At 41.3% G+C, this 26195-nt stretch overlaps 2 protein-coding genes across 5 annotated transcripts in view; one reads left to right on the top strand and one right to left on the bottom strand.

Annotated features, from left to right (window-relative positions):
- Positions 1-12575, bottom strand: part of ADPRM (ADP-ribose/CDP-alcohol diphosphatase, manganese dependent) — a 29060-nt gene extending 16485 nt beyond the window's left edge. For 2 of the 4 annotated variants that reach the window (XR_006783972.1, XM_045824069.1), the window contains exons 1-3: positions 12515-12561; positions 11647-11800; positions 4181-4247 (exon numbers count right to left, since the gene is read on the bottom strand). The gene's annotated coding sequence lies outside the window, so the exon portion shown is untranslated. Of the gene's footprint in view, positions 1-4180; positions 4248-5126; positions 5181-11646; positions 11801-12514 lie in introns of those variants that run through there. The other 2 variants (XM_045824066.1, XM_045824067.1) reach the window with 2 other exon arrangements.
- A 78-nt stretch (positions 12576-12653) lies between these two features.
- On the top strand, positions 12654-25642 carry LOC123809446 (protein SCO1 homolog, mitochondrial). The gene is made up of 6 exons (XM_045824650.1): positions 12654-12962; positions 13875-13965; positions 16169-16366; positions 17165-17257; positions 20107-20222; positions 24730-25642. The coding sequence occupies exons 1-6, from the start codon at positions 12678-12680 to the stop codon at positions 24862-24864; spliced, it is 918 nt and encodes a 305-aa protein (XP_045680606.1). The 5' UTR covers positions 12654-12677; the 3' UTR covers positions 24865-25642.
- The last annotated feature ends 553 nt before the right edge of the window (positions 25643-26195 follow it).

Raw genomic sequence — 26195 nt, 5'->3', positions numbered from 1 at the left:
TGCCTTCACTTTTGATTGAACAGCTGTGCTTTCTGGTTCAGAATTGCAGTCCCAGGTTAACTAAGCTGCCTTCTGGTTTGTGTGACATTACAGATCTCTGGTAGAACTGAAGTCCCAGGTTATGACTTAAAATAGTTGTAATTAAGGTGTTTTTGGTTTGTGTAATATGAGAGCTCTGTCTGGTAGAATGGGGTGGGGAGGAGCCTCCATTCCAGGAAACAGCCGTTTGGGGTGAATCCTGGCTGACTGGTTGGCTTGTGCTCACGAACCTAAGAAAACATTTTTTTATTGTAATACTGCTTGGTTTATGTATCATCTGGACTCAGGAGAAAGCTGGCCACTGAATGGGTCTTTAGACTACTGTACTATACTGCAATTAGAGTTGTTTTGTCAAAGATCAGGGAAATGGGAAAATGGTCCAGACAAGAGGGAATTTGCCTGTGGCAGGTAACAGAAGCTCAGAACAGAGGAACCAGGAAAATCAGGGTGGCTGCTGAGCACGGTCAGGGTTCCCCCGGGGCTTCTCCTCCTCACCCGGCTGAGGAAGCCAAAGGCGGTGAGCCTGCACTGGTCTCTCTGTCCCGAACCCATCAGGGAACCAAACTCAGCGGAGGACAAGCCCCTGTTGGGAACCGCCCTGACTGGTATTAGAAGCTGAGACCCCCGCCTAGGCTAAAGCTAAGGGAACGCCCTTGGAACCGTGAGCCAGCAAGGAGACAAAAGCTTATCTTCCTGGCAGGAATGCTGTTTCTGCTGCTTTGTTCATAACTGAACCCCCCAAAAAGCTTGGTCGGGTTAGCCAAAGACGGGTAAGATTCCCCACGGGGGAACAACCCAAGCCAGGCACGATCACTTTGGGAGGCCCCCCAAAAGAAGGACTTGGGGGGGGGGCTGCAGCAAAGGGGGGTGATGGACCCTCACTCCTCGGCTTTGACAAAGTCTGAGTTCTCAGCGTCCGGAAGAAAATCTCCTTATCTCTCGGTCTACTAGGGTAGGGCAATCATACCGCAACGGAAAAGGGCAGTGGAAAAATGAGAGCCCAGAGTGAGGGAAAAGGAGGTGAGTCTGAGAACTTGGGTAAAGCTAAGAGTGAAGGGGCAAATTGTAGATTTTTTTTTATTGATACAGAGTGATGTATTCCATGGTCAGCAGACCTCTAACTGAACTGGAACTGGAATTTCTGAAAGCCCTAGAAGCCAATTTTTCTTGAAGCCATTAGAATGTGCTGTGGGAGATATGGTTTTCCTCTTCTGGGAGGGGATTTGTTGTCAAAACTCCAAGTTCAAATCACTCTCTCTCCAGAGGAACAGCTCCACCTACAGGTCCCTCCAGAGCACACTCGGCAGTTCCTCATGAAACCTCGGGAAAGAGGAAAGCAACTCCGAACAGAAGAAACTGCGAAATCAGGTAAACCCCACTGGCGTGGGCTGCTGGAAGGCCAGGGAGGGCTAAGCGAGCCCCCCTGTTAAAGGTGACCTCAAACCAGGACAGGGACTCTCATAAGAGGCAGTATCTCTAGCGAGAGGAGACCCTAGAAGGAATATGCCCAGTAATTCAGAAGTTTCAGGAATATAGACTCATTTGGCACTGCTGCTCCCTGTACAAGGTTTAAGGGCCATAAATGACACTGTACAAAACAGTACACCCAGGGACAGCCCCTGGTATTCAGTATTGGACTTAAAAGATGTTTTCTTTTGCATTTGGTTGACCTACACTATCAACTGTTGTTTGCTTTTGAATGGCAGGACCTGGACAGTCTTATCGCAAGGGTTCAACAACAACTCCCCCACAATTTTGGGGGAGACCCTGAGCCAGGACTTAAAAGACCTAAAACTAGAGGGAGGAACTTTGTTACAATAGGTGCATGCATCCTTTAACTCATACTATAGCTTACCTTGAACCATTTGGCAACTTGGGGCCATAAAGTATCAGCACAGAAGACCCACATGTGCCAACAAGCAGTAAGGTTTCTTGGGTTCCTGCTTAAACCTAGCAGAAGGAGTCTTATCGGGTTTTTCAAACAAATTAGATAACACTGTCCAGAGGTGAACAGTCTGCTTGAGAGCTGTGGCAGCTACATGACAGCTTTTACAGGAAACTGAAAAGCTTTTCTTGGGAAGGTAGAGCAGATGAATCACATCTTGAAGAAAAATGTTGCCAAACTCTCAAGAAACTCATCTCCACTGGGATCAAGTTTTACATATCGTCCTACTCAGAACAAGGCTCCTTGAAATGGAATTCAATTGAGTCCTTATGAAACTGCGTATGGGCAACCATTTCAGGCTATGATTGGGAAGAAAGATGTGTATGTAGACCAAGAAGTGAAGGTAAAGAACTACGTACAACATTTAAGTCAGACTTTAGCTGTGATTCACAACCCTAGCTGTATTAGAGATCTCTCCCCTGCAGGTTCACTGTGATCCTTTGAACCTGGAGATAAGGTGGTACTCAAGACTTGGATGATGGGATTCCCAGAAAGCCAACTAGAAGAAAAGTGAACTGGAACCTACGCCAAACAAACTCATTTCATGTCTTGTAGGCATTTGTGCTCCCTACAAAGATAACTAGGAACTTACGGTAACCCTAAAGGACACGGAAATGTTTTCCTTAAAAACAGTAACGTAGCCCTGGCTGTCGTAGCTCAGTGGATTGAGCGCAAGCTGCGAACCAAAGCATCGCAGGTTCAATTCCCAGTCAGGGCACAGGCCTGGGTTGCAGGCCATGACCCCCAGCAACCGCACATTGATGTTTTTCTCTCTCTCTCTCTCTCTCTCTCTCTTTTTCCCTCCCTTCCCTCTCTAAAAATAAATAAATTAAATCTTAAAAACAAAAAAAAAAAAAAAAACAGTAACGTGGCCCCATCTGGAAAATGTACAACTTTTGTCAACTGTACTGAAAACTGTTTTAGATGAATTGCAACACCACCACTAATGTGGAAGGGCTGTTTACTCAACAACAAAATGATTTTTAAATGATCTTACCTGGTTTTATGTCTCGTTTGTATTTCTTTAATTAAACTAATCTTACAGAAATAAAATGACTAAAAACTAACGGGGGAAATGACAGGGAATCACAAGAGTTAAAAGATTTTAGCCTTAGCTATAGTTGACAGGCTTAAGTGACTAATGCACTGGAAAGCTGTTATTCTAGGAACTGGAATGTACAACCTAAGTGACTCCAGGAAGTCGACCAGCAAATCAACCTTTGTGCCCCAGGGGTTCTGCAAGCCATAGCTGGCATCTGAGCCACTGTGTTTCAGGGAGGAAACACAGATAAGGAGTTGCTGATCATACACACTGAAGATGGCTACTGAGCAGGTGGAAGCTGAGTTTACTTGCTCCTGGCCCCAACCCAGATTTTCAACTGAACTTCTGACAAGCAACCTGAACAATCAACAGAATCTTAGCTGACATGAAGTTTTTTTTAAGATTTTATTTATTTATTTTAGAGAAGGGAAGGGAGGGAGAAAGAGAGAGAAAAACATCAATGTGTGGTTGCCTCTTGTCCACCCGCTACTGGGGACCTGGCTTGCAACCTAGGCATGTGCCCTGACTGGGAATCTAACCAGCAACCCTTTGATTCACAGGCCAGCACTCAGTCCACTGAATTATACCAGTCAGGGCTGATACAAAGTTTTGAAGCCAAGAAGTACAGAAGATGCTCTGTACCATTTGGTAAGGGGATTTTATACATGGTAGAGGAAACACCATGTGTGTGGCTCCTGTTGCAGCTGAGAGATAAGACAGAAATTGCAGCTTTGGAGCTCCCTCCCCCATAGGAGCAAGGGGCCTTAATCCCACACAGGGATCTCCAACCCTAATCAGGGATACTTAGGGGGATCCACTGAATCTGAGACCCTGGCTGCACGCACAATGAGCAGAGCTTCTGCTGTTGAAGCATCAAACTGGAGAGCTCAGGACAGAGACTCAGACTGCTAAAGGGACCAGGCTGCTGTTCCCGGGTCTGTCAGAGGCACCTACAGGCTGCAGCCAGTCGTGACTTTGCTCCTTGGGCAATGGGGAGGGACTCAGTACTGCTGTGTGGGCACCTTTTTAAAAGGATCTGAAATGTGGCTGGGCAAGGACCTCATGTGCAACTGCTCTGCCAGCAAAGAAACCACATTGAAATCACAGTCACAGAGCTCCCTCCCCTTTGAACTGTGGGCCGTAAAAATACTCACAGCAATAGAGAAGGAAGGGGAAGCTGTGGGGTCTCTGGCAGCAGGATACAGTGAGGTTCCACCAGACCTGTGAAAAACAGAGATTGAAAATTCAGCATGAAGTACATCTGTGGTTGGGGTGCCAGGTACAGAAGAGTTCACTATACGAGCTCAAATTAAGAGAGAGACCACGCTGAAACAAAAAAGCTTCTGAAGGTGGCAGAGAGCAATGGCATAAAGGGGATCTCTGACTGCAGGGCAGGCACAGGGGAGACCAAAACAGAACTAGCTGAATGGCATGAGAAAGAGAACCAGTTTTCCTACTCTCAAGTGTGCGAGCAGTGCCCAGACCGTGCCCCGACCCCACCCCGCCATACTGTGAGCTACCCCTGCTGCCGCAGCTGTAGAAAAGAACCTAGTGAAATGGTGAAGTAGTTTTTTGGCCCATTTTGAACTTTTCTCACACATGCTAAGCCTCACTGTATCTTCAGGTCCTTTCCCACTGAGACCAGCCAAGCAGCGAGATCAGAAATTTGTACAATGAAGGGTCTTTTGAGCTCTGCCCAGCTCGGCTTGCAAACAAACCAGGGGATGCGTGGAGCAGAGAGTTCTGAACTGTGTCTCCTGCAAAGGCTGTAGGCTAGGAGTTAGATGGGTAGAGTTGAGTGCCTGGGATACTTTGCAGCAAGGCAAACCTACTCAAGCCTGCAATCCCCTGGGAAGGGAAGGCAAGGCAAGGCCTGTCCCCCTACTGCAGGGCTGCAGGCACCACCTCTAAAGGGGAAACTCTGCATATCAGCCCTGCCTGGTCCAAGATTTCCCCGCTGGGTGTACTTCCAAAGGAAGAAGAAAGAAACTCTGAACGGGGACTTTCAAAGTGTGAGACTTTTAAAGGATATCACCTGGGAACAGGACAGAGAGCTTTGCCTCTAACTGAGGTCTTGGAATGAGAGCATTCAGCCCCCACCTGCAGTCTGTTCTTGCCCAAACTTCAATGGGAGGCTCTTCCGATCTATCCCCTGAAGTCCAGAGCTGCTGAGCTCACTCCTGCAAAGGGGAAAGTTGAATGTACCCATCCTGAATCAGCAGTGAGCCCCCCGGGCAAGTGCTGGACTCTCTGGCAAAGACTGAAGGGACTAGCTTTGAGTAGGTGCTACTCTCTCCTCACTGAGTGCCTTACAGACTGCAGAACCAACAAAGTGAAAACCTGCTAGTCCTGGTAATCAGCTTACAGACCCTCATCAGAAGGCCCTGGAAAAAAACCAGGCAACCTCAGGGAAGGGCAGAGTGGTTTTAAGAGGAGGCCGACCTCAGGGAGCCTCGGGTCCTTTCCAGAGCTGCCACCAGCTCCAAGCAGGAAAAGAGCTGACTCTTTTAAACAGCTGGCCCCTTGCATGCACAAGCAGGTCCAGGAAACACAGACCCAAGCAGTGAACAGCCTGATGGCTACAGAGAGGTAGCCTAGGGCCAGATTCACACACCATCTGAAAGCAACCTGTTTCTGAACCCCACCCAACTGGACCCAGGACCAGTAAAACCACTGGTGGACTTCTGCCCACACCAAAACCTGAACCAACTAGTCACAGGATCAGTATCCCGAAAGGGTGTACAAAGGATAGCACACCTACCCAACACAGAGATCAAATGGGGTGACAATGAAAAATGTCCCAAGCAAAACAACAGAAATCCCCACAAAAAAAGAATTAAAAGATACAGATAAAATGGAAGCAACACAAATACCCAGATGCAGAGTTTGAAATAATGGTTATAATGATGCTCAAAGACCTAGGGGAAGAACAGATGATCTCAGTGAGAACTTAATGAGATAATAAGCATTAAGAAGGTTATAGAAACCATAAGTAAGAACCAGTCAGAAATGAAGATTACAATTTTTGAAATGAAGAATTTGCTTGAAGGAATCAACAGTAGGTTAGATCAGAGGATCAAATCACTGAATTAGAGGACAAGATGACAGTATCCACCCAAAGAGAAAATGAAAAAGAAAAGAGACTTAAGAGAAATGAGGAAAGCCTAACGTACCCTCAGGATAACATCAAGTGTAACAACAGCCGCATTACACGAGTGCCAGAAAGAGCTGAGTGTATTAGAGGGATATAGAACCTGTTTGGAAAAATAGTGGCAGAAAACTTTTCCAACCTGGTGAAGGAAAAGAACACACAAGTCCAAATAGGAGAGAGTCCCAATAAACATGAACTCAAAGAGACCTACACCAAGACTCATCATAATTAAAATGGCAAAGCTTGAAGGCAAAGAGAAAATTTTAAAGGCAGCCTGAGAGAGCATTACTTACAAGGGGACTCCCATTAGAATCTCAGCTGATTTCTCAACAGAAACACTTCAGGCCAGAAGAGACTGGCAGGAAATATTCAGAGTAATGAAAGCTAAGAACATGTAGACTAGACTGCTCTACCCAGAAAGGCCATCATTTAAAACTGAAGGTCGAATAAACAGCTTCCCACAGAGTAAGGTTAAGAGTACAGTACCACCAAACCAGCACTGTAAGCGATGTCAAAGGATGTTCTGTAATAAGAAGAAATAGAGGAAAAACATAGGTATGATACAAAAAACGGCAATAAATAAGCACCTCTCAATAACCTAAAATGTAACTAAGTGAATGCTCTAATCAAAACACAGAGAGTAGCCGAATGGATAAGAAAAAACAACCCATATATATGCTGTCTACAAAAGACTCACCTGAGAGCAAAAGATTTCCACAGGCTGAGAGTAAAGGGATAGAGGAAAATATTCCACACAAATGGAATAAAAAAAAAAAGTGGGTGTAGCAATACTTATATCTGACAAAATAGACTTCAAAATGAAGGCCATAAAAAAGATAAAAGAAGGTCACTTCATAATTCTTAAGGGTTCAATCCAACAGGAGGACATAACCCTCGTAAACATACATGCACTCAATACAGGAGCACCTAAATATATTTAAACAATTTTGGTGGACTTTAAAGAAGATATCAACAACAATACTGTCATAACAGGGGATTTTAACATCCCACTGATAACACTGGATAAATCTTCCCGACAAGCTATCACAAGGATATAGTGGCATTAAATGACATACTAAATCAAATGGACTTAATTGACATTTAAAGGACATTTCACCCCAAAGAAGAAGTATATACATTCCTCTCAAGTGTACATGGATCATTCTCAAAGACAGACCACACATTAAACCACAAACAAGCCTTAACAAATGCAAGAAAATTGAAATTATATCAAGCATTTTCTAGATCACAATGGCATGAAACTAGAAATCAACATCAATAAAAAGACTCAAAGACATTCAAATACTTGGAGGTAAATAGCATGTTATTAAATAATGAATGGGTAACCAGTAAGATCAAGGAGGAGATCAAAAAATTCCTGGAAACAAATAAAAATGAACACACAACAACCCAAAATCTATGGAACACAGCGAAAGCAATCCTACGAGGGAAGTTCATAGCACTTCAGGCCTAATTCAAGAAGCAAAAAAAACTCAAATAAACAATCTAAACCTACACCTAAGAGAACTAGAAAATCAACAAAACCCCAGAGCAAGCAGAACAAGGGAAACAATCAAGATTAGAGTGGAAATTAATGTCATAGAGGCTAAAAAAATAATACAGAAGATTAATGAGCCCTGGCTGGTGTGGCTCAGTGGAATGAGAAGCGGCCTGTGAACCAAAGAAAGGGTCACCAGTTTGGGGTCAGGGCACACACTTGGGTTGCAGGCCAGGTCCCCAATGGGGGGTGCAGGAGAGGCAACCACACATTAATGTTTCTCTTTTTGTCTTTCTCCCTCCCTTCCCCTATCTAAAAATAAATAAATAAAATCTTTTTAAAAAAAAAGATCAATGAAACCAGGAGCTAGCTCTTCAAAAAGATAAACAAGACTGACAAACCTTTAACCTGCCTCATCAAAAAAAAAAAAAAGACAGAGGACCCGAATAAATAAAATCAAATTAAAGATATGGAAAACAACCAGTATCACAAAAATACAAGGTTTTATAAGAAATTACTAAGAATAACTATATGTCAAGAAATCAATCAACCTGATTTGACTGGGTGAAATGGACAAATCCTAGAGACATACAATCTCCAAAAACTGAATCAGGAAGAAGCAGAAAACCTGATTAGACTGATAACAATGAATGAAATTGAAGGAGCAGTCAAAAAACTCCCAGCACACAAAAGCCCTGGACCAGGCCTCACAGGCAAATTTCTCCAATCAAAGAACTATCACTGATCCTTCTCAAACGATTCCAAAAAACTCAAGAGGGGAAAGACTTCCAAGCTCTCTCTATGAGGTCAGTAGTATCCTAATTCCAAAATACAACAAAGAAAAAAAATTATAGGCCAATATCCTTGAAGAATATAGATGCTAAAATCCTCAACAAAATATTAGCACACTGGATCCAGCAATATATAAAAAAGATCATACACCACAATTAAGTGAGATTTATCCCAGGGATGCAAGGTTGGCACAATATTTGCAAATCAATAAATAAGATTCATCACATAAAGAAAATGAAAGACAAAAACCACATGATCGTATCAACAGATGCAGAAAAAGCATTTGATAAAATCCAGTACCCATTCATGATAAAAACTCTTAGCAGAGTGTGAATAGAGAGATCATACCTCAACATAATAAAGACTATATAAGAAAAACCTACGGCTAACATAATTCTTAATGGGCAAAAACTAAAAGGATTCCTGTTAAGATGAGGAACAAGACAGGGATGTCTGCTTTCAGCACTCTTATTCAACATAGTTGTAGAAGTCCTAGCCACAGCAATCAGACAAGAAGAAATAAAAGGCATTCAAATTGGAAAGGAAGAAGTAAAGCTATCATTATTTGCAGGTGACATGATATTATTGTACACAGAAAACCCTAAAGACTCCACCAAAAAACTACTAGATCTAATAAATGAATTTGACAAAGTAGCAGTATACAAAATTAATACCCAAAAGTTGATGGCATTTTTATACACCAAGATTGAAATATCTGAAAGAAAAACTAAGAAAACAATTCCATTTACTATTACAACAAAAAAAATAAGGTACTTAAGAATAAACTTAACTAAGAAGGTAAGAAACCTGTACTCTGAAAACTATAGGCCACTGAAGAAAGAAATCGAGGATGATACAAATAAATGGAAGCATCCACCGTGTTCATGGACTGCAAGAATTAACATCATTAAAATGGCTATTCTACCCAAAGCAATCTATACATTCAATGCTATTCCTATTAAAATATCAATGGCATACTTCACAGAACTAGAATACTCCAAAAATTTATATGGAACTAAAAAAGAACCTCAGTAGTCTCAGCAATCTTATGAAAGAAAAACAAAGCTAAAGGTATCACAAATCTTGATATCAAACTACATACTATAAGGCCACTGTCATAAAAACAGTACTGGCACAAGAACAGACATACAGATTAGTAGAACAGAACAGAAAGCCCAGGAATAAACACACGCCTGTATGAGCAACTGATATTTCACAAAGGCGGCAAGAGCATACAATGGAGCAAAGACAGTATCTTCAATAAATGGTGTTGGGAAAACTGGACTGATACATGCAAAAAAAGTGAAACTAGACCACCAACTTATACCATACACAAAAAATAAACTTGCCCTGGCTGGTGTAGCTCAGTGGATTGAGCGAGGGCTGCGAACCAAAGCATCGCAGGTTCGATTCCCAGTCAGGGCACATGCCTGGGTTGCAGGCCATGGCCCCCAGCAACTGCACATTGATGTTTCTCTCTCTCTATCTCCCTCCCTTCCCTCTCTAAAAATAAATAAATAAAAATCTAAAAAATAAAAATAAAAAAGTCAAAATGGATGAAAGATTTAAATGTAAGCCGTGAAATCATAAAAATCCTAGAAGAAAACACAGGGAGTAAAATCTCAAATATTCAACATAGAAATATTTTTGCCAATATCTCACAAAGCACTGGAAACAAAACAGAAAATAAACAAATGGGACTACGTCAAATTAAAATGCTTCTGTACAGCTAAAGAAACCATCAGCAAGATAAATAGGGAACCCGCTGTATGCAAAAACACTTTTGTCAATGATACATCTGACAAGGGTTTAATCTCCAAAATATAAAAAGAACTGATACAACTCAATGCCAGAAAATGAACCCCCCAATTAAGAAATGGGCAAAAGACCTGAACAGACACTTCTCCAAAGAGTACATACAGGGTGCCTTTAGACATATGAAAAAAATGCTCAACGTCACTAAGCATCCGAGAAATGCAATTTAAAACCTCAATGAGGTATCACCTTACACCTTGTCAGGCTGGCTCTCATCAATAAATCAACAAACAAGTATTAGCAAGCTTGTGGAGAAAAGGGAACCCCAGCACACTGTTGGTAGGAATGCAGACTAGTGCAGCCACTGTGAAAAATATGGAGATACTGCAAAAAATTAAAAATGAACTCCCTTTTGATCAGTAATTCCACTTCTAGGAATATATACCAAAGATCCCAAAATAACAATATGAAAAAATATATGCACCCCTTGTTTACAGCAGTGCTGTTTACAAAAGCCAAGATTTAGGAACAGCCTATCAGGAGATGAGTGAATAAAAAAGCTGTGGTAAATTTCCACAGTGGAATGCTATGCAGCAGTGAGAAAGAAGAAACTTTTACATTTTCTGACAGTATGGATGGACCTGGAGAAAATCATGCTAAGTTAATTAAACCAGTCAGTGAAAGAAAAATACCACATGCTCTCACTTATATGTAAAATCTAATAAATACAATAAACCAACAAACAAAATAGCAACAGGCGCTTAGATTCATACAACTGACTGATAGCTGCTACAAAGGATATGTGGGGACAGGATAAAAGATGGTGAAGCAATTAACCAAAGAACATTTATACACAACCCACGGACAGGGACAACAATATAGGGATCAGCTTGGGGTTCCAATGGGGAGAGGGTGGGGCTTAGTGGAGGTGGGGAAAGGGAGAAAGAGTGGTAACAACTGTAAGGGCATAAATAATAAAAAAATAAATTAAAAAAGGAAGGTAAATGATGGCCATGTAAAAAAAAAAAAAGAATTGCCCTGGCTGGCATAGCTCAGTGGATTGAGCGTGGGCTGCGAACCAAAGTGTCACAGGTTCGATTCCCAGTCAGGGCACATGCCTGGGTTGCAGGCCACGACCCCCTGCAACCACACATTGATGTTTCTCTCTCTCTCCCTCACTTCCCTCTCTAGAAATACATAAAATCTTTAAAAAGAAAAGAATTGTTGATCAACAGATAAATAAGTACTAGGAAACTCTCAGCAATTCTTATCCCATTAACCTTTTTTCCCAATCCCCTTATCTACTCCTTCTCCTTATAAAAAAGTTGGCTTGAGATGAAATGTTAAGACGGCTTTTGAGGGTACATAACCTGCCGTCTCTCAGATTACTGGCATCTGAATAAAGCACCCATAAAGATTCGAACCTTAACTCTCCTTATTGGTTTTGGTACTGACAGGCAGCATGAACTTTTCCTGTTTCAGTGGGATCTGAAGTTAAGGAAGAGAATCAGAAGGAATTTTTTTCCTTTTTCCTGTATTTTGCAAATCCATCACAAAAGGAGGGAGGTGTTAAGATCACTGGTAATGAGACAAAAACAAAGGCAGACAAATAAATGCAAGTTAAACTTTCAGAAGGAATGAAAAATAAACTTCATATGCTCTTAGCCTATTAATATGGGGCTGTAACCTCCCAAACAACAAGGATGAAAAACTCATCAACAAACTTTAAACCACAAAACTGAAGAGAACAGGGGAGTTAATGAGACATTTTAAGAAACTGGGACCCAGGGAGGTGAAGTTAAGAGATGGGATATGACATAGGACACACTACTGCGTACTGTGCTGTTATTTATAGTTAGGTTTCATTACAACCTGGGAGTAACTGAAAGCGCTAGGCACTTCAGTTATATTTGACTCGTCCTTGCTACCCTAACCACTCAAATTATCCTTATTAGCAACAACAAGAAAAAAGTCAAATTATTTCAAGTTATTTTAAGTGCAATGGGCCGGCATGGAAGTGCAAAGCGGTGAACAGCTTGCAGTTCCAACTGGCCGGCCTCCACACAAGGCAGGAGTAGGGCGCCAAGGATGGGGGTGGGGGCTGCCTAGTCTAGTGGGACAGCGTTTCATTTTTTCCGAGGCTGGGGGTGCCCAGCGGAGCGAGAAGCCCCCAACGCTCAGGACCGCCCGGCCTAGGCCCCACGGCGAAGCCCAGAGCCTTAGGGTCCCCTTCCTCGGAGTCCTGCTGCCCAGCCCAGGCCGACCCGCCTCCACTCGCTAGAAACCACTTACCGCGCGCCAGCGCCTAGGAGAAGGGCTGCCAGACTAACAGCTCGGCGGCGACAGCGTCACCATCGAGCCCAGCGGATAGAGCGGCTCTTCTGACTTCCGGAGGAAGTGAAAACAGTACCGGAAGTCTAGGTGCGGGTCAAAGGGGGTGTGCTCTCCTAAGCTAATGGCGGGGTTCTTGCTGGGGTCGGGCCGGATCTTGCGGATTCCGGGTGGTCAGCTTTGGCTTCTCTTGCCTCGCAGTTTTGGGGGTTGGGTCCCAGCAGATGGGACCGGGAGGGTCTTAGTGAGGCAGGTCTGTGCGCGGCGAGAGAACGAGTGTCGGGCCTTGGGGCTCTCAGGCAGCTTCCTGGGATGCCGGCTGCTGAGCACCGCCATGCCGCCACCTCCGGGGACGTCTGGACGCGAAGGGAAGGGCCCCAGAGACCCCACGCGCCCCTCGCAGCCTGGGGTGAGTGCACACCTGGAGCACTTCCTTTCCTCGTTGCGGCCTTCCCATCCCACTTGGTCGTAACTTCAGAAATCACTCGGTCTGGCCTTAAGTTGTCCGCGATTCGGCCTGGGTCAAAGTGTCAGGTTTTCTTAGAGGTCTCAACCTGACATTTACCATTATTGAGGATTCGGAGCAGTTTTATAATTTCGGACCCTTGGGTTTTCTTCAGGAGTTCTGTGTATACGTTGAAACTGTGCAAAATATGGATCTTAATTTCTTGCCGGATATGCCTTTTTTGGGGGTTTCTCTCAGGTTCTAGTCCTGACCCGAAAAGAATCGAAGAGCCACTACCTTTTAGTTGATAAGTAAGAGAAATGGTTTTCGGAGCTGGGAGAAGGTTAATGAGTTAGGCCTAGGTGTCTGGCATGTTACCTTGGGATTGAAAAGACTACAAAGAAATAATTTGATGCAACTTGCAAGAAGCTCCCCTTTTAGATCTCGTCTACCTTGCCTTTGTTACTTTGGAAGCCAGAATGACGTTAACTTCCCAGATTTTATTTGGTTTATTTATATTCACAATACGAACATATGTAGGTAACTAACTGGTTTTTAAATCAACAGTTGGGATCAGGGTCACACGTGGTGTAACAGTCAGGTACTTGAGCTTTGAGTCGCTTTTTTCCCTTGAAAAGAAATTGACTTAGCGAACTTTCCCTTGGAAACGTGCCTTTGTAATTATGTCAGAGCTCAGGTGCAGCTGCATCCACAGAACCTTTCAGTATTTTCTCACCCTAAATAACATGAAACGTTCTACACACTTAACAATATCAAGGCCTCTGTGTATATATATTTAAAACAACAATAAGTCGAGTATGAGTAAATGTCTGCATCGTACTACTTCTTTTATTTTTGAAATTTCTGACCCAGTAGCCTGTTTCCTGGAAGTCTTTGGCAGTCACATTTGCTATTGGAGGAGCTTTACTGGCAGGGATGAAGTACTTCAAGAAAGAGAAGATGGAGAGTAAGTAGATAATCATTTGGTCAGCTCTTAATAAAATCCTTCCTAATAATGGACCAGCATCTTTTTGTCATTTTTAGACTTTCTGTCTTGAAATAATTTTAGGTTTGCAAGAGTTGTAAATATGGCGTAGAGATTCCCCACATACCTTTCACCTAGCTTCCCCTAATGTTAACATGTATAGATCCATGAAAACTAAGAAATTAAAATTGGTATAGCAGTACTCACTACAACCACACACTTTATTCAGATTCCACCTGTTTTTTCCATTGCCTTTTATCTGTTCCATGTTCTAGTCCAGGATAGCGCTGTCTAACAGTATGAAATGACTTATTTGTGGACAGATTGGAGAATGGGTAGTACGAAGCCCAGAGGGTATGAAGATGACCAAGATGCAGTCCAGCCACTGAGATAGGGAAATAGGCACAAAAGTAACATTTTACTAGATGAGGTTCTGTCAGGCCAGGTGGAAGTTCAGGGGGCTCTGAGGACCAAAGGAAGGCCCAGCCTCTACTGTAGACCAGCAGAGGGAAAAAGGCCAAGGCTGACAATGGAGAACGGGGAGAGAGGAACTGGGTACAGGAATGTTGGAAGTGCTTTGGATAGACACTTGCAGTATTCAGAAACTGTTTACAGGAAGTTTATATTTTAGTGAATATTCTGGGACTTTTAAGATGTCGTTTAGAAGTTTTCAGTAAAACTTTGAAGTATCACTTAAATCTGCTTTGATTACTTTAGAGTCTTTTCTGATGCCTTTATACAAAGGATAATGTTTAAATCTGGGAATGAGAATTCATAGGTTTTAGAACCTTAGCAATATAACGTCCATATTGGTCCTTTTGTATAACTAAAAGTATTTTGATGGAACTTTTGTATTGTAATAATCAGTTAAATTCCTTTAGTTTTACAATGAAACAACTGAGAAGCTAGGAAAGTGGTGATAGAGACACTTCTGGCAAATGCAAGCTTCTTTTGACTTTAGTTTGGAATTTCACCTACAATTAATAATATTTTACTAAAAATGTATTATGATACAATATTAGTATTAACTTAGTGTTCCTAAATCATTTGATAGTATTTGCTGACATGATGCCTCATCATTTCCAAATAGTTTATTGCAGGGTGTCAAACTCATTTTCACTGAGGGCCACTTCAGCCTTGCAGTTGCCTTCAAAGGACCGAAATAATTTTAGGACTGTATAAATGTAACTACTCCTTAACTGTTAAGGAGTTGAAATTACATTTGTCCCTTTAAAGACAACCACATGGCTGATGTCGTCCCCAGTGAAAATGAGTTTGATACTTCTGGTTTATTGTGTATTTCTCCAACATAATCAATACAGCCATCAAAATCAGGAAATTAACATTGATATGTTACTATTGTTCAGTGTTCAGACCTCATTCAAGTTTTGCAGCCTGATGCCTTTACAGCAAAAGTCCAATTCAGAACTACACCTCATACCTAGTTAGTCTTAGTCTCCTTCAGCCTGTAACAGGTTTTCAGTCTTTACTTGACTTTTAAAACCTGGTATCAGCCATTTTCCCAAAAAGCCCCATTTCATTTTTATGGAGGATGATATTTAGAAGTCAGGGTATTAGTTCATTGTTACTGGGGTATGTCTGCTCCCAGGTCCTCTGAGTAGATAGAACTATGAAGGATACACACACCCCATAAGTTCACACCATACCTCCAGTTTTTTTCCAGTATTACACGGTTCTTTCTAGTTTTCTTTCTTTCCGTTGGTCTACCTCTCTGTCCATTTGTAACTCTCTTATCTCTAATGTAACGAAGATCCCACAGCCACTGTCCCCTCCCCATGCAGCTGCTTTCAGCACACTCAGGCTCAGATGTCAGTGCCAGCCCCCATCTTCCCCACCTGGGCTTAGAAATCCCGCACAGCTGTGCCCCCGTCCCACCCCCAACATGGCACATCTATTGGCTTAGGACTGCATTGTTCCAGAAGAAGAAGAAATCTTTTTTACCATTTCTTACAATGTTTACTATATAATATAGCAATTATTTTAATTTGATTTGATTGTTTTATGCTTATTTTCCTTAAAAGAATTTTTAAGCTTCTTGAAAACAGACTATTTCTTCTGCATTTTATACCATCATCAGCATAGTAAAATCATATAGCAGGCATTTGAGTACCTGTGGTTAATTGACTTTCCTTTTATTTGGCATGTGTATTTGTGTCTGTTTAAGAGCTAGAGAAGGAACGGCAGCGAAGCATTGGAAAGCCTCTGCTTGGGGGACCATTTTCCCTCACAACTCACACTGGAGAGCCAAAAACTGATAAGGACTACCTGGGTCAGTGGGTGCTCATTTATTTTGGTTTCACTCACTGCCCTGATATTTGTCCAGAAGAACTAGAAAAAATGATTCAAGTCGTGGATGAAATAGGTAAGAAAGACATCACTTATGTATATGATAACTTCATGTTACTATGCTTTTTACATTCTTGAATTACTGTTAGGTGGAGGGTCATAATTATTTGGTTTGTGAGAACATAAGATATCAGTGTTAGGTTTGTTCATTGCTTAGATTCCCATGACCTGTAAGTTCTCCACGAAAAGAAACTTGTTCTGATACTAAATGCATTATTAGGTTGCTTAAAAATGTCAGTGTAGTCTGGGTCTCCCTTACCTCTGCTTTGTGTCCCTTCCTTTCTTGTGGCCTTCCATCACTGACACCACCATTGCCCTCTCCCAGGTGACTGGTTTAGACAGTGAAATCTGTAGGATGGTGTCTGAAGTATAGTCAGGGGCATTTGTTAGGACCAATAAGAAGATAGGGCACATCCTTAAAATGAATTGTTCCAGGATATTCAGTTCTTATGAATAGTTTACCCTGCTCTTGAGGTATGGTTGGGGCTGGGGGTACAACCTACAAATATTGGATTGGGTTAGGAAACAAGACACTCATATGGTGTGATTCAGGTATCGGCATGAACTATATATACACTGGTGCGGGTGTTTGGTGGGTTATTTACCTGATTCTACGACAGGTAACAGATGGACCTGTTCCTTCTGAAGGCCATCCCATCCCCTTCCCTGTCGTCACATAATGCCAGTGTTAGTGTGCCCTTGTGTTTCCTTAATGCCTCGCTGTACCAGTTACTATACTACCTATTGTAGTTGCTGGTTTTCTTTGTCTTTTCCCTTGGAGTGTGAATAGTGACTGACAAGAACTTTCTTTCAGATAATATTCCAACTCTGCCAAATTTAACGCCACTTTTCATCACTATTGACCCAGAGAGGGACACAAAGGAAGCCATTGCAAATTATGTGAAAGGTTTGTTTCATTAATAATACCTTATATCTGTTTAGCTCTACAGTTTGTGAAAGGTCAACTCATGCTAACCATCTAATGCCTTGTGAAATGGGGGGGACAAATGTTATAACCAGTTTCACAGACAGATAAAAAGATGAGGCTCAGAGTGTGACTGTGGCTGATAAGTAAATAAATAAAAAAACCAGGTTTCTTAATTCCTGGTGCAGGGAGGGCTCTTTTTATTTTGTCACAGTGGAAGACCCAGACTTGGCCAACAAAGTTCATAGGTCAACAAAGTTAATAGAGACTTGAACTGAGAGCAAGGACACATCGCTTCCAATTCTGGCTCTGTGCCTCATTCTCTCCTTTGTAAAATGAGTGTGCATGCGTTCTGGGAGTGTGTGCATTGGAAGATTAAAAATAAATTCTGTGTACATACATTTTGAACTCAGCACATATTTTATTGTATAAACCCAAAACATTCGTTATGACAGAAACACATTCCTGTTAATGGAAGAATTTCAATTCAAACATCTCACCATGCAGGTTTAAACCTATTAGAAGGTACTTTTAAAGACTATAAATTATGGTAGAGTTAAAGATGAAGATTTAGGTGTCATAAGCTTCAGTGAGTTGCTTAATTTCTCTGGATTCAAGTTTTTTTTTCAGCTGGGTGCTTAAAAATCAGGAATTTAAATTTTCATTATGGTGAAATCGATTTAAACTATTGGACAGTGAATAGTTTTATATCTATATTTATTATATGACACATTCTAATGCACATATCCTCCAAAGCTTTGCAGGTATTTTTAAAACGTGCCTTGTGAAAGACCAGCTATGTATTTATTATACAACAAATTTATTGTAATGTAATTAACATAAAGTATACATATGTTACCTTTTGACATGTAGGCACTGGGAAGCCATCATCACAATAAAAAAAATGAGCCCCCATCACCCCCAGCAGTTTCTTGGTGCCTTGCCAACCCTTCCCTTCTGCCCCTCCACTTCACCCATCACCTCCACTGATCTGCTCTCTGCCGGTACAAATTAATTTGCATTTTCTAGAAGTTTATGTAACAGAATTATAGAACTTTTAATAGAAATTCTTTTATGTAATAGAATTATATGTATTTTTTAATGGCTTCTTGCAGTATAATTATTGCTAGATTCTTCCATGTTGTAGAATATTATAGACTAGTTCATTTATTTTTATTGCCAAGTAGTATTCAGTTTTTGACTATTACAAATAAAGCTGCTAAGAGCATTCAGATGCAAGTCTTTGTATGAACACATGCTTTTATTTCTCTTGAGTGAAATATCAAGGAGTGGAATAGCTAGATCATATAGTAAATCTGTGTTTAACTTTTTAAGAAATGACAAACATTTTTCCCAAAGTGGTTATACATTTTTACATTCTTACTGTTGGTACACAGAGTTCCAGCTCCTCCACATCCTTGCCACACTGGATATGGTCAGTTAGTAGTCTTTTTAAGTTTAGCCACTTCAGTAGATATTTAGTGGTTAGGTACCTTATTGTGGTTTTAATATGCATTTCCCTAATGTTAAGTATCTTTTTTTTATAAAGATGTTATAGATTTACTTTTCGAGGGGAAGGGAGGGAGAAAGAAAGGGATAGAAACATCAATGTGTGGTTTCCTCTCAAGCACCCCCAATTGGGGACCTGGCCTGCAGCCCAGGCATGTGCCTAGACCTGGGGTAGAACCAGCAACCTTTTGGTTTGGGGGAGGATGCACAACCCACTGACCCACACCAGTCAGGGCTAATTCAGGGCTAATTTCTCTTCATTTACTCATAGAGTGGAAGAGAAAGACAAGCTGTCTTGCTCTTTCAGTACCTGAACAGTTTTTCAGTTTAGAATAAATTAGTCCAAGGAGTGATAGAGGCTTCCTCTACCTTTAGTAGATGGTACTGCTGTTAAATGTCAGACTGTCACTTTAGTAGGCTGATGTATCCAGGTGTTTTAAGTGAGTTTCACCAGCTAACTTATATAAAGTCCAAAAACTTAACCGCAAATGCATGCTATGAGATTATTTGCTGGAAAACGAGATACAGATATTTTGACTTGGTATGAACTAATTATGCAGCAAACTTTTTCCTTACATAGTAAAACCTATAGTGTTTAATTCATGATTATATGTTTAAACTTCAGCATATTTTAGAACTACATCTAAATATTTGAAAACAGCTAAATTAATAAAAAGTAATTTAAATAATTAGAATACATTCCCTCTTTACTAGATAATCGTGAAAGGATTTGACTGATAGATTACTAAGAACCAATTTTTGGTTTCATTGATCTTTTCTATTAATATGCTATTTTTAGTTCCATTGATTTTTGCTCTAATTTTTTTTTTCTGCTTACTTTGGGTTTAATTTGCTCTTTTTTTTCTCATTTCCTAAGGTAGAAACTTATTGATTTTAGATCTATTTTTTTTCCTGCTGTAAACATTCAATGCTATAAATTTCCCTCTTAAGCACTGCTTTTGCTTCATCCCACAGATCTGGGTAGGTTGTATTTCCATTTTCATTTTTCAAAATATTTTTTACTTTCTCTTGAGATTTCTCCTTTGACCTATATGTAACTTAGAAGTATGTTTTTGCAGATTTTCCAGATATTTTTGGTTACTAATTTCCAGTTGAATTCCAGTGTGACCTACATATAACAAAGGAGAATTTTCATTTGTTCTGTGTGAATTTACTTTCTTTTGAATCATGAGGAAATGTTTAGGGGCTCACAGGAAGGCGGTGACAGTAGTGTCACTATAGAACTGATATTGCTTTTTGATGTAGGCATGGTTGTTTTGTGTGCTTCTCATTTCTCACTGTCTTTCTTATTTTTTATTTAGAATTTTCTCCCAAACTGGTTGGCTTGACTGGCACAAAAGAAGAGATTGATCAAGTAGCCAGAGCATACCGAGTATATTATAGCCCAGGCCCCAAGGACGAAGATGAGGACTACATAGTAAGTAAATGCCCACATTTCAGCCCACAGGCCCGCCGCTCTCAGACCCCAGATGTTCATACATCTTTGAGTGAGGACTGGCTTCAGCGGTAAAGGAGAACCTGAGGTTATTGCAAATTCCTTGGGAATTATAGGTGTTTGAAAGTAGAGAAGTATAATTTTTTTAAGGATGCTTGTTTAATATATATTCACTGTTCCCATAATTTAATTGCCTGTTTTTTTTTCTAGTGACACATAAAAGTATAGGGCAGTATAAAATCAGTGGTGCCTTAGAATCAGTGGGATATAGTACTTGGATACCACGTTGGAAATAAAAAGAAGCCATCATTTTGAAGCAAAGCTTACTTTAGTTTTTATAAGCCTTGTATTGGTTCTCTCTTTGTCCCCTATGAAGAGGTCAAAGAAACATGCTCCTTTTGAGAAGCAGTTGTTAGGCCGTTAATAACTGTATTTTGGGGTTAAATGAATAAGAATTCTGAAAATCAAGAAAAAGGAAAGCCATAGACAGGTAGACTCTCTGTAAGTTGTATTTTCATATCAACTATATGCTTTGCATAATTAGGCATTTAATAGGTGCTTTTTATGATGAAGAACAGAAATTCCATTAAGTGGCCCCTCTGTGGCTTGGGCATCAGCACTGCCCCTGTAGCCCTCGGCTGATGCCCGGCTTCCTTTGTTCCTGCTGCGGTCAGAGGTTTTGCAGTGAAGCACCAACTGAAGGCGTAAGCACTGCCCTGTCCCGTTGTCTTCTCAGTGGTCATTCTTTCCCATCACATTGAGAGTTGACACTGTGTTTTAGTATCACTTCCATTCTTTTCTTCAGCTGTGCTCTGGTTTCTGTATTATAGTGGCTGGAGAAAGTGATGAATCAGAAGAGCTTTTTCACCTGCAAAACTAGTTTTATGGAAAGAAAGATGACAAAGACCCCGAGTCATTGGTCTGCCAGCTACACCATGGCTAGTTTCCAAGAGCAGCATACTGAGGATCTACAGCACACTGTAGATCCTCTGCCACCTTTGAGCCTGGAGCATGCTGTATGCCCCTGCAGCCAAGGCCTGCATTAGGCTTCTGGTCCCTTTGCTTTAAGCCTGCACTCTAATCTTGTTTTCCAGTTTAGTGCCTCATAGATTTAGGGAAACTTGGATTCATGGGGGGAGAAGACAAAAATTTGCATTTTTTTTTAAGACCTAAGTTTAAGGAAAGAGGAAACCCTACCATGGGTTCCTCTTGCTGCACTAGCAGCGTGAGAAAATGAGAGCAGAGCAGAGGGTCAAGAGAGGAGGCCATGGGCCCTGGCTGGCATAGCTCAGTGGATTGAGTGCAGGCTGCAAACCAAAGTGTCTCAGGTTCAATTCCCAGTCAGGGCACATGCCTGGGTTGCAGGCCATGACCCCCAACAACCGCACATTGATGTTTCTCTCTCTCTCCCTTCCTCCCTTTCTTCCCTCTCTAAAAATAAAATAAATAAAATCTTAAAAAAAAGAGAGAGAGGGGAGGCCATGGGAAAAGTTTTCCAAACTGCTTGACTTTTTTTGTAAAAGAGAGTTGTATTAACCAGTTTGAGTTTGGACACTGAGATTTATACTGTGTACATAATCCAGAATGTGGATGTTAATTTTTTAACCTTAAATATTGAGATGTACATATTTAAATTTAAGTCTTATGGAGACTTCTTGGACCCTCTAGAAACCATCCCATACTCCTTTTAGAGAAAAGGTGATCGCCCACTGTAAGAATTTGACATTTGATAAGAATCAACATGTAGTTCATTGCTCTACATTTGCTGAGTCAGCCAATAGGGGGAGACACCCTCCAGCTTCTTGGTTTATCATTAGTATGACGTCTGTCCCTTGAGGCCACAGATTTTCATCCACAAGATTTTCCCACTAAGATTGTGTGGGAAACTTCTGTTGAGATTTAAGTGAGGGAATACCTTGAAGGTTGAGAGGTAATGAAATGAGGTTTTCTTAATCTGAAAAAACAACAACTAAAGGTAAGCTGCCTTTTGAATGCTAGTGGAATCCTCAGACTGGTTGTGTATGTCAGCTGGGCACACCAAGCATTTAGGATTCTGCAGAAAGCTAAATGGGCACGTCATTGCATTTTTTATATGTGTGTGTATATATATGTATATATACAGAAGATTACATTATTTTGTAAGCATTAATTATAAATTATTTTTGACAAATAACTATAAATGGTTTTTAGACCTAAAGAAAATGATGTTCAGTTTCACTCATAATAAAAGACATGTGATAATGTGATGCCATTTTCACTTTTAAATTAGCAAAGATCAGAAGTTTGAAATACGTTGTCAAATAGAATTTGGGAAAAGAGGAGCTGCACGGCTGAAGCGAGACACAAGCACGCACAATCCCTAGGGACGCCCTTTTGAAGGGCGGCTCCTCTGCGTCTGCCGGCATTTAAAGTGGAATACTTTTAGGTTAGAGATCCTCCTTTTTGGAATTTACCCTTCAGGTATAACCTACAACATTGTTTATAAAAAAGACTGAAAACCAAACAACGATTTTTTAAAAGGTTACTCTGTATGTGCTGATGTAGAACAATGCCCAGCGTATCATTAAGTGAGAAAACGAGTACAGTGTATTGTTACTTGTGTGCAAAAAGAAATAGGTGACAGATGGTAACAGAAATCAGTGGCTATAAACTCACACTGGTAAGTGCAGGGAATTTCCCCAGGAGAACACAGAAAGGGCTGGCAGCTGGTTCCCTTTGAGCGGAGAACTGGGGACTCGGCGCATCTGGCAGGGGAGGAGGACTTTCATAGTATAAGTTCATTGTATATTCTTTTGTCCTTTTTTATAAGCACATGTTACCTTTTCAAAAATTGAAAGTTGTGGTGATATCAAAAGATTGTGGATTTTGAAATTGGACAGATTTAGATTTTAAACGTAAGTCTGGTATCGACCAATTATTTAACTACCTTCTCGAGCCTGTTTTGTCAGTTGTAGAGGTGTACAATACCTATCTTCTGGGTTAAGATGTCACATGAAGAGCTGCTCAGTAAGTGCTAGCTTTTTCTCTGGGAGGAACTACAGGAACTTGAAAGTGCTGTGTACTAGAAACATGACAGTTTGCTCTGCCCACACCCCAGTGGACAGTGAGGCCTGACCGTTGACAAGTTTGACATAAATGGATAGAACAGTATTTTTATTATGTATTAGAAAGTAATTTATACTAAGAACACTCATAAAATTAGCCCAGTACACTGAAATTGTTTTCAAAGGAGAGAGTAGAGAAAAGAAAGAAAGAGAGGTGTAAGCTACAGGGTAAGGTTTGAACATGAACTGGAGACCGAATTCTGACCTGTGTATTGCCGACGTGTGGAGAAACGTAGATCCCAGTCCTGCTCCGGCACTAGTGATTCCAGGACATGAGCTCACCAGCTGTTTGAGCTCCGGTGTACATTCTTTCCTTATGGGAGTGGGCAGGTGACTCTTTCCATTTGCTGTGTCTTTACGAATGTGTGTATATAAAGAAATAATTACCTCACAGGCATCTGATGTGTGTTCGGGTCTATTTGGGGGATGTCTACAGTTTGGCATGCACGATCACATTCCTGTCTTTCAGTCTTGCCAAGTAGCAATCAAGCCTGCAGTGAATTCCAAGGAGTCTAAATTCCAAATCCTCTGCTCATTTAAAATTGGATTTTGTGGAAGCATGTAACTAAAAAAGACTGATGACTAATCTAAACTTAAGGTAGAGCTAGGAATGTTTTAACTTTGCCTCAAAAATGGATAGTGGATTTCAGATGATTCCTTGGAGGTGTAGCATTTGGGGCTCCTCAGGAGTTTCCTGGTGATTGCTTTGGGTAGGATTGTAACACTTATTTTCATGTTTCCCTTGATATTACTAATATCAGGACTAAGTACTGTGTTAGAATTTAATAAATTATATATTTAGTAGGTGGTTTTGGCTTTCATCAAATATGGGAAGCAGACTTTAGGTGGTAATGAATGACAGACAACCCATGCTTCCCAAAACGAAGGACCACACCCAAGAACATATTGAAGAAAGTGATTTCTCCCCATTGCGTTTGACTTCATGCAATATGTCTTTATAACATGGTTAAGGGGTCAGTGAAATATTTTACTCACAAATGTCAGCCCCTCCGCAGCAAGCATTGTTGTTCCACAGCATTGACTGCTGCATGGAGGCCAGCAGCAGCTGTTTCTTAGAAGTGGCTTCTTTTCTCAGAGATTGGGTGGATGAGTGTGTTACGGATTGAACACAAAGAAGGCCAGAATCTAGCTGCTGTTTCAAGCAATGGTCAGTGCAGGTTTCTAGAACACAAAAGATTTTAGATGATTTGTCACTGTGAATTTGCTGTAATAGGCTTAGACCCGTTCCATAAGTAATAAATGCCACAAAGATTATTTAAGCATTAATGTGAAGTTCTCTGATCCTGTAGGATTTATTCGGTAAACTAAGCTGCTTATTTTGGTAATCTTTTTATCATCTCACTCCCCCCCCCCCTTCTTTGCAGGTGGATCATACCATCATAATGTACTTGATTGGACCAGATGGTGAATTTCTAGATTATTTTGGCCAGAACAAGAGGAATGCAGAAATAGCAGGTTCAATTGCTGTGCATATGAGGGAGCACAGGAAAAAGAGCTAGCTGAAGCAGCGTTGCCAGTTAAGTGTTCTTCTGCTAAACAGGAAGGAAGCTTTGTCTCCCGCAGGAGACAACATATACATATGCTTATATATGCAACCTACAGAATGGCCTTCATACCATGAGAACATCTGTATTTTGGGTAGGGCACACTGCCCTTGGGATCAGCCAGAACTGATTCTTAGAACTGTGAAGATTACAACCAAAAGTCTACCAAAGCCACTGCAAGACTGGAGGACCAAGTTAATGTGAAGCCAGTGGAGTGGACCTCGGGAAAGGACACTCCAAGAGAGGCACAGCCCATGCGTTTCCACATGTGAGCAGGGCCCTTGGATCAGCATTACTACCTCGGTGTCTTGGACCCTTGCTCATACAAGTTGTGGGGCTGAATTTCCAGGACTCTGATTTCCACAGCACTGTTGCTTCCCCTTTGAGGATTGGTGGCTGATACATTAGCCTCTCTGCCGTTTGCAGTTAAGCTTTATGCTTGAAAGCATGAGTCTAGACTTCCTTGTTAAGGAATGTCACTGTCAGGCTTGCATTGCATTCTCGTATCAGCAGGTGCTGATTTGACTAATGAAGAGGGAATCTATTGTTTGGGGAAAACCATTAGATTATTCTAGGGATCTTTTATGGGATTTTTGGCCAAATGATGTGCTAGGTTTTCAGTGACATACCAAATGGGAACGAAGGGATACTGATCATAAATGTGATGCAGAGTACTTTTCTGTCTATACAGGATTGCACTGTGTGAAAAATAAATGTCTGTGCAGTTTTGCAACTCGGACAAGCGTGACTTTTCTCGGGGGTAAAGAGTGTGGGTGGATGGCAGCACACAGCTCTCAGGGTGGACACCCACAGATGGGAGTGGCCGGGGAGGTAGGTTCCCAGGCCCCGAGCTGGAGTCTCAGAATCAGGTAGGATGCAGAGACCTGTGTTCCTGACAGACATCCAGAGAGTCTTGATGCTGGTGGCCTGGGACTGTGCCTTGAGAAACTTGTGTGAGGAAACAAGGTTTTGATCTGGCTGAGTGAAGACTGGATCCATCATTTGGTGTGCCAGTTAAAGTGTTGTGCACACAGCCAGGAAATGATTGTCGAGTGATGGAATGACTCGACTTTTTTTCTGAATTTCACATGTTCCACCTACAGCTGCTGCAAGAGCAGAGTTCTCTGAAAGTTTTTCAGTGGGTAACCCTAACCCTAACCCTACCACAGCAGGTCAGACCACAGATTCTCTTTGCTGATCAGTTTGGCTTGTTTCATGCACATGTAAAACCTAACTTTTGGGTTTTAAGTGTCTTCTTAATATCTAGTTAAACCTACTATAAAGAC

This window comes from Phyllostomus hastatus, unplaced genomic scaffold, assembly GCF_019186645.2.
Source record: "Phyllostomus hastatus isolate PE091 unplaced genomic scaffold, TTU_PhHast_1.1 phas_scaffold_55, whole genome shotgun sequence".
Taxonomy (NCBI): domain Eukaryota; kingdom Metazoa; phylum Chordata; class Mammalia; order Chiroptera; family Phyllostomidae; genus Phyllostomus; species Phyllostomus hastatus.
This window is presented reverse-complemented; position numbering and strand designations above follow the sequence as displayed.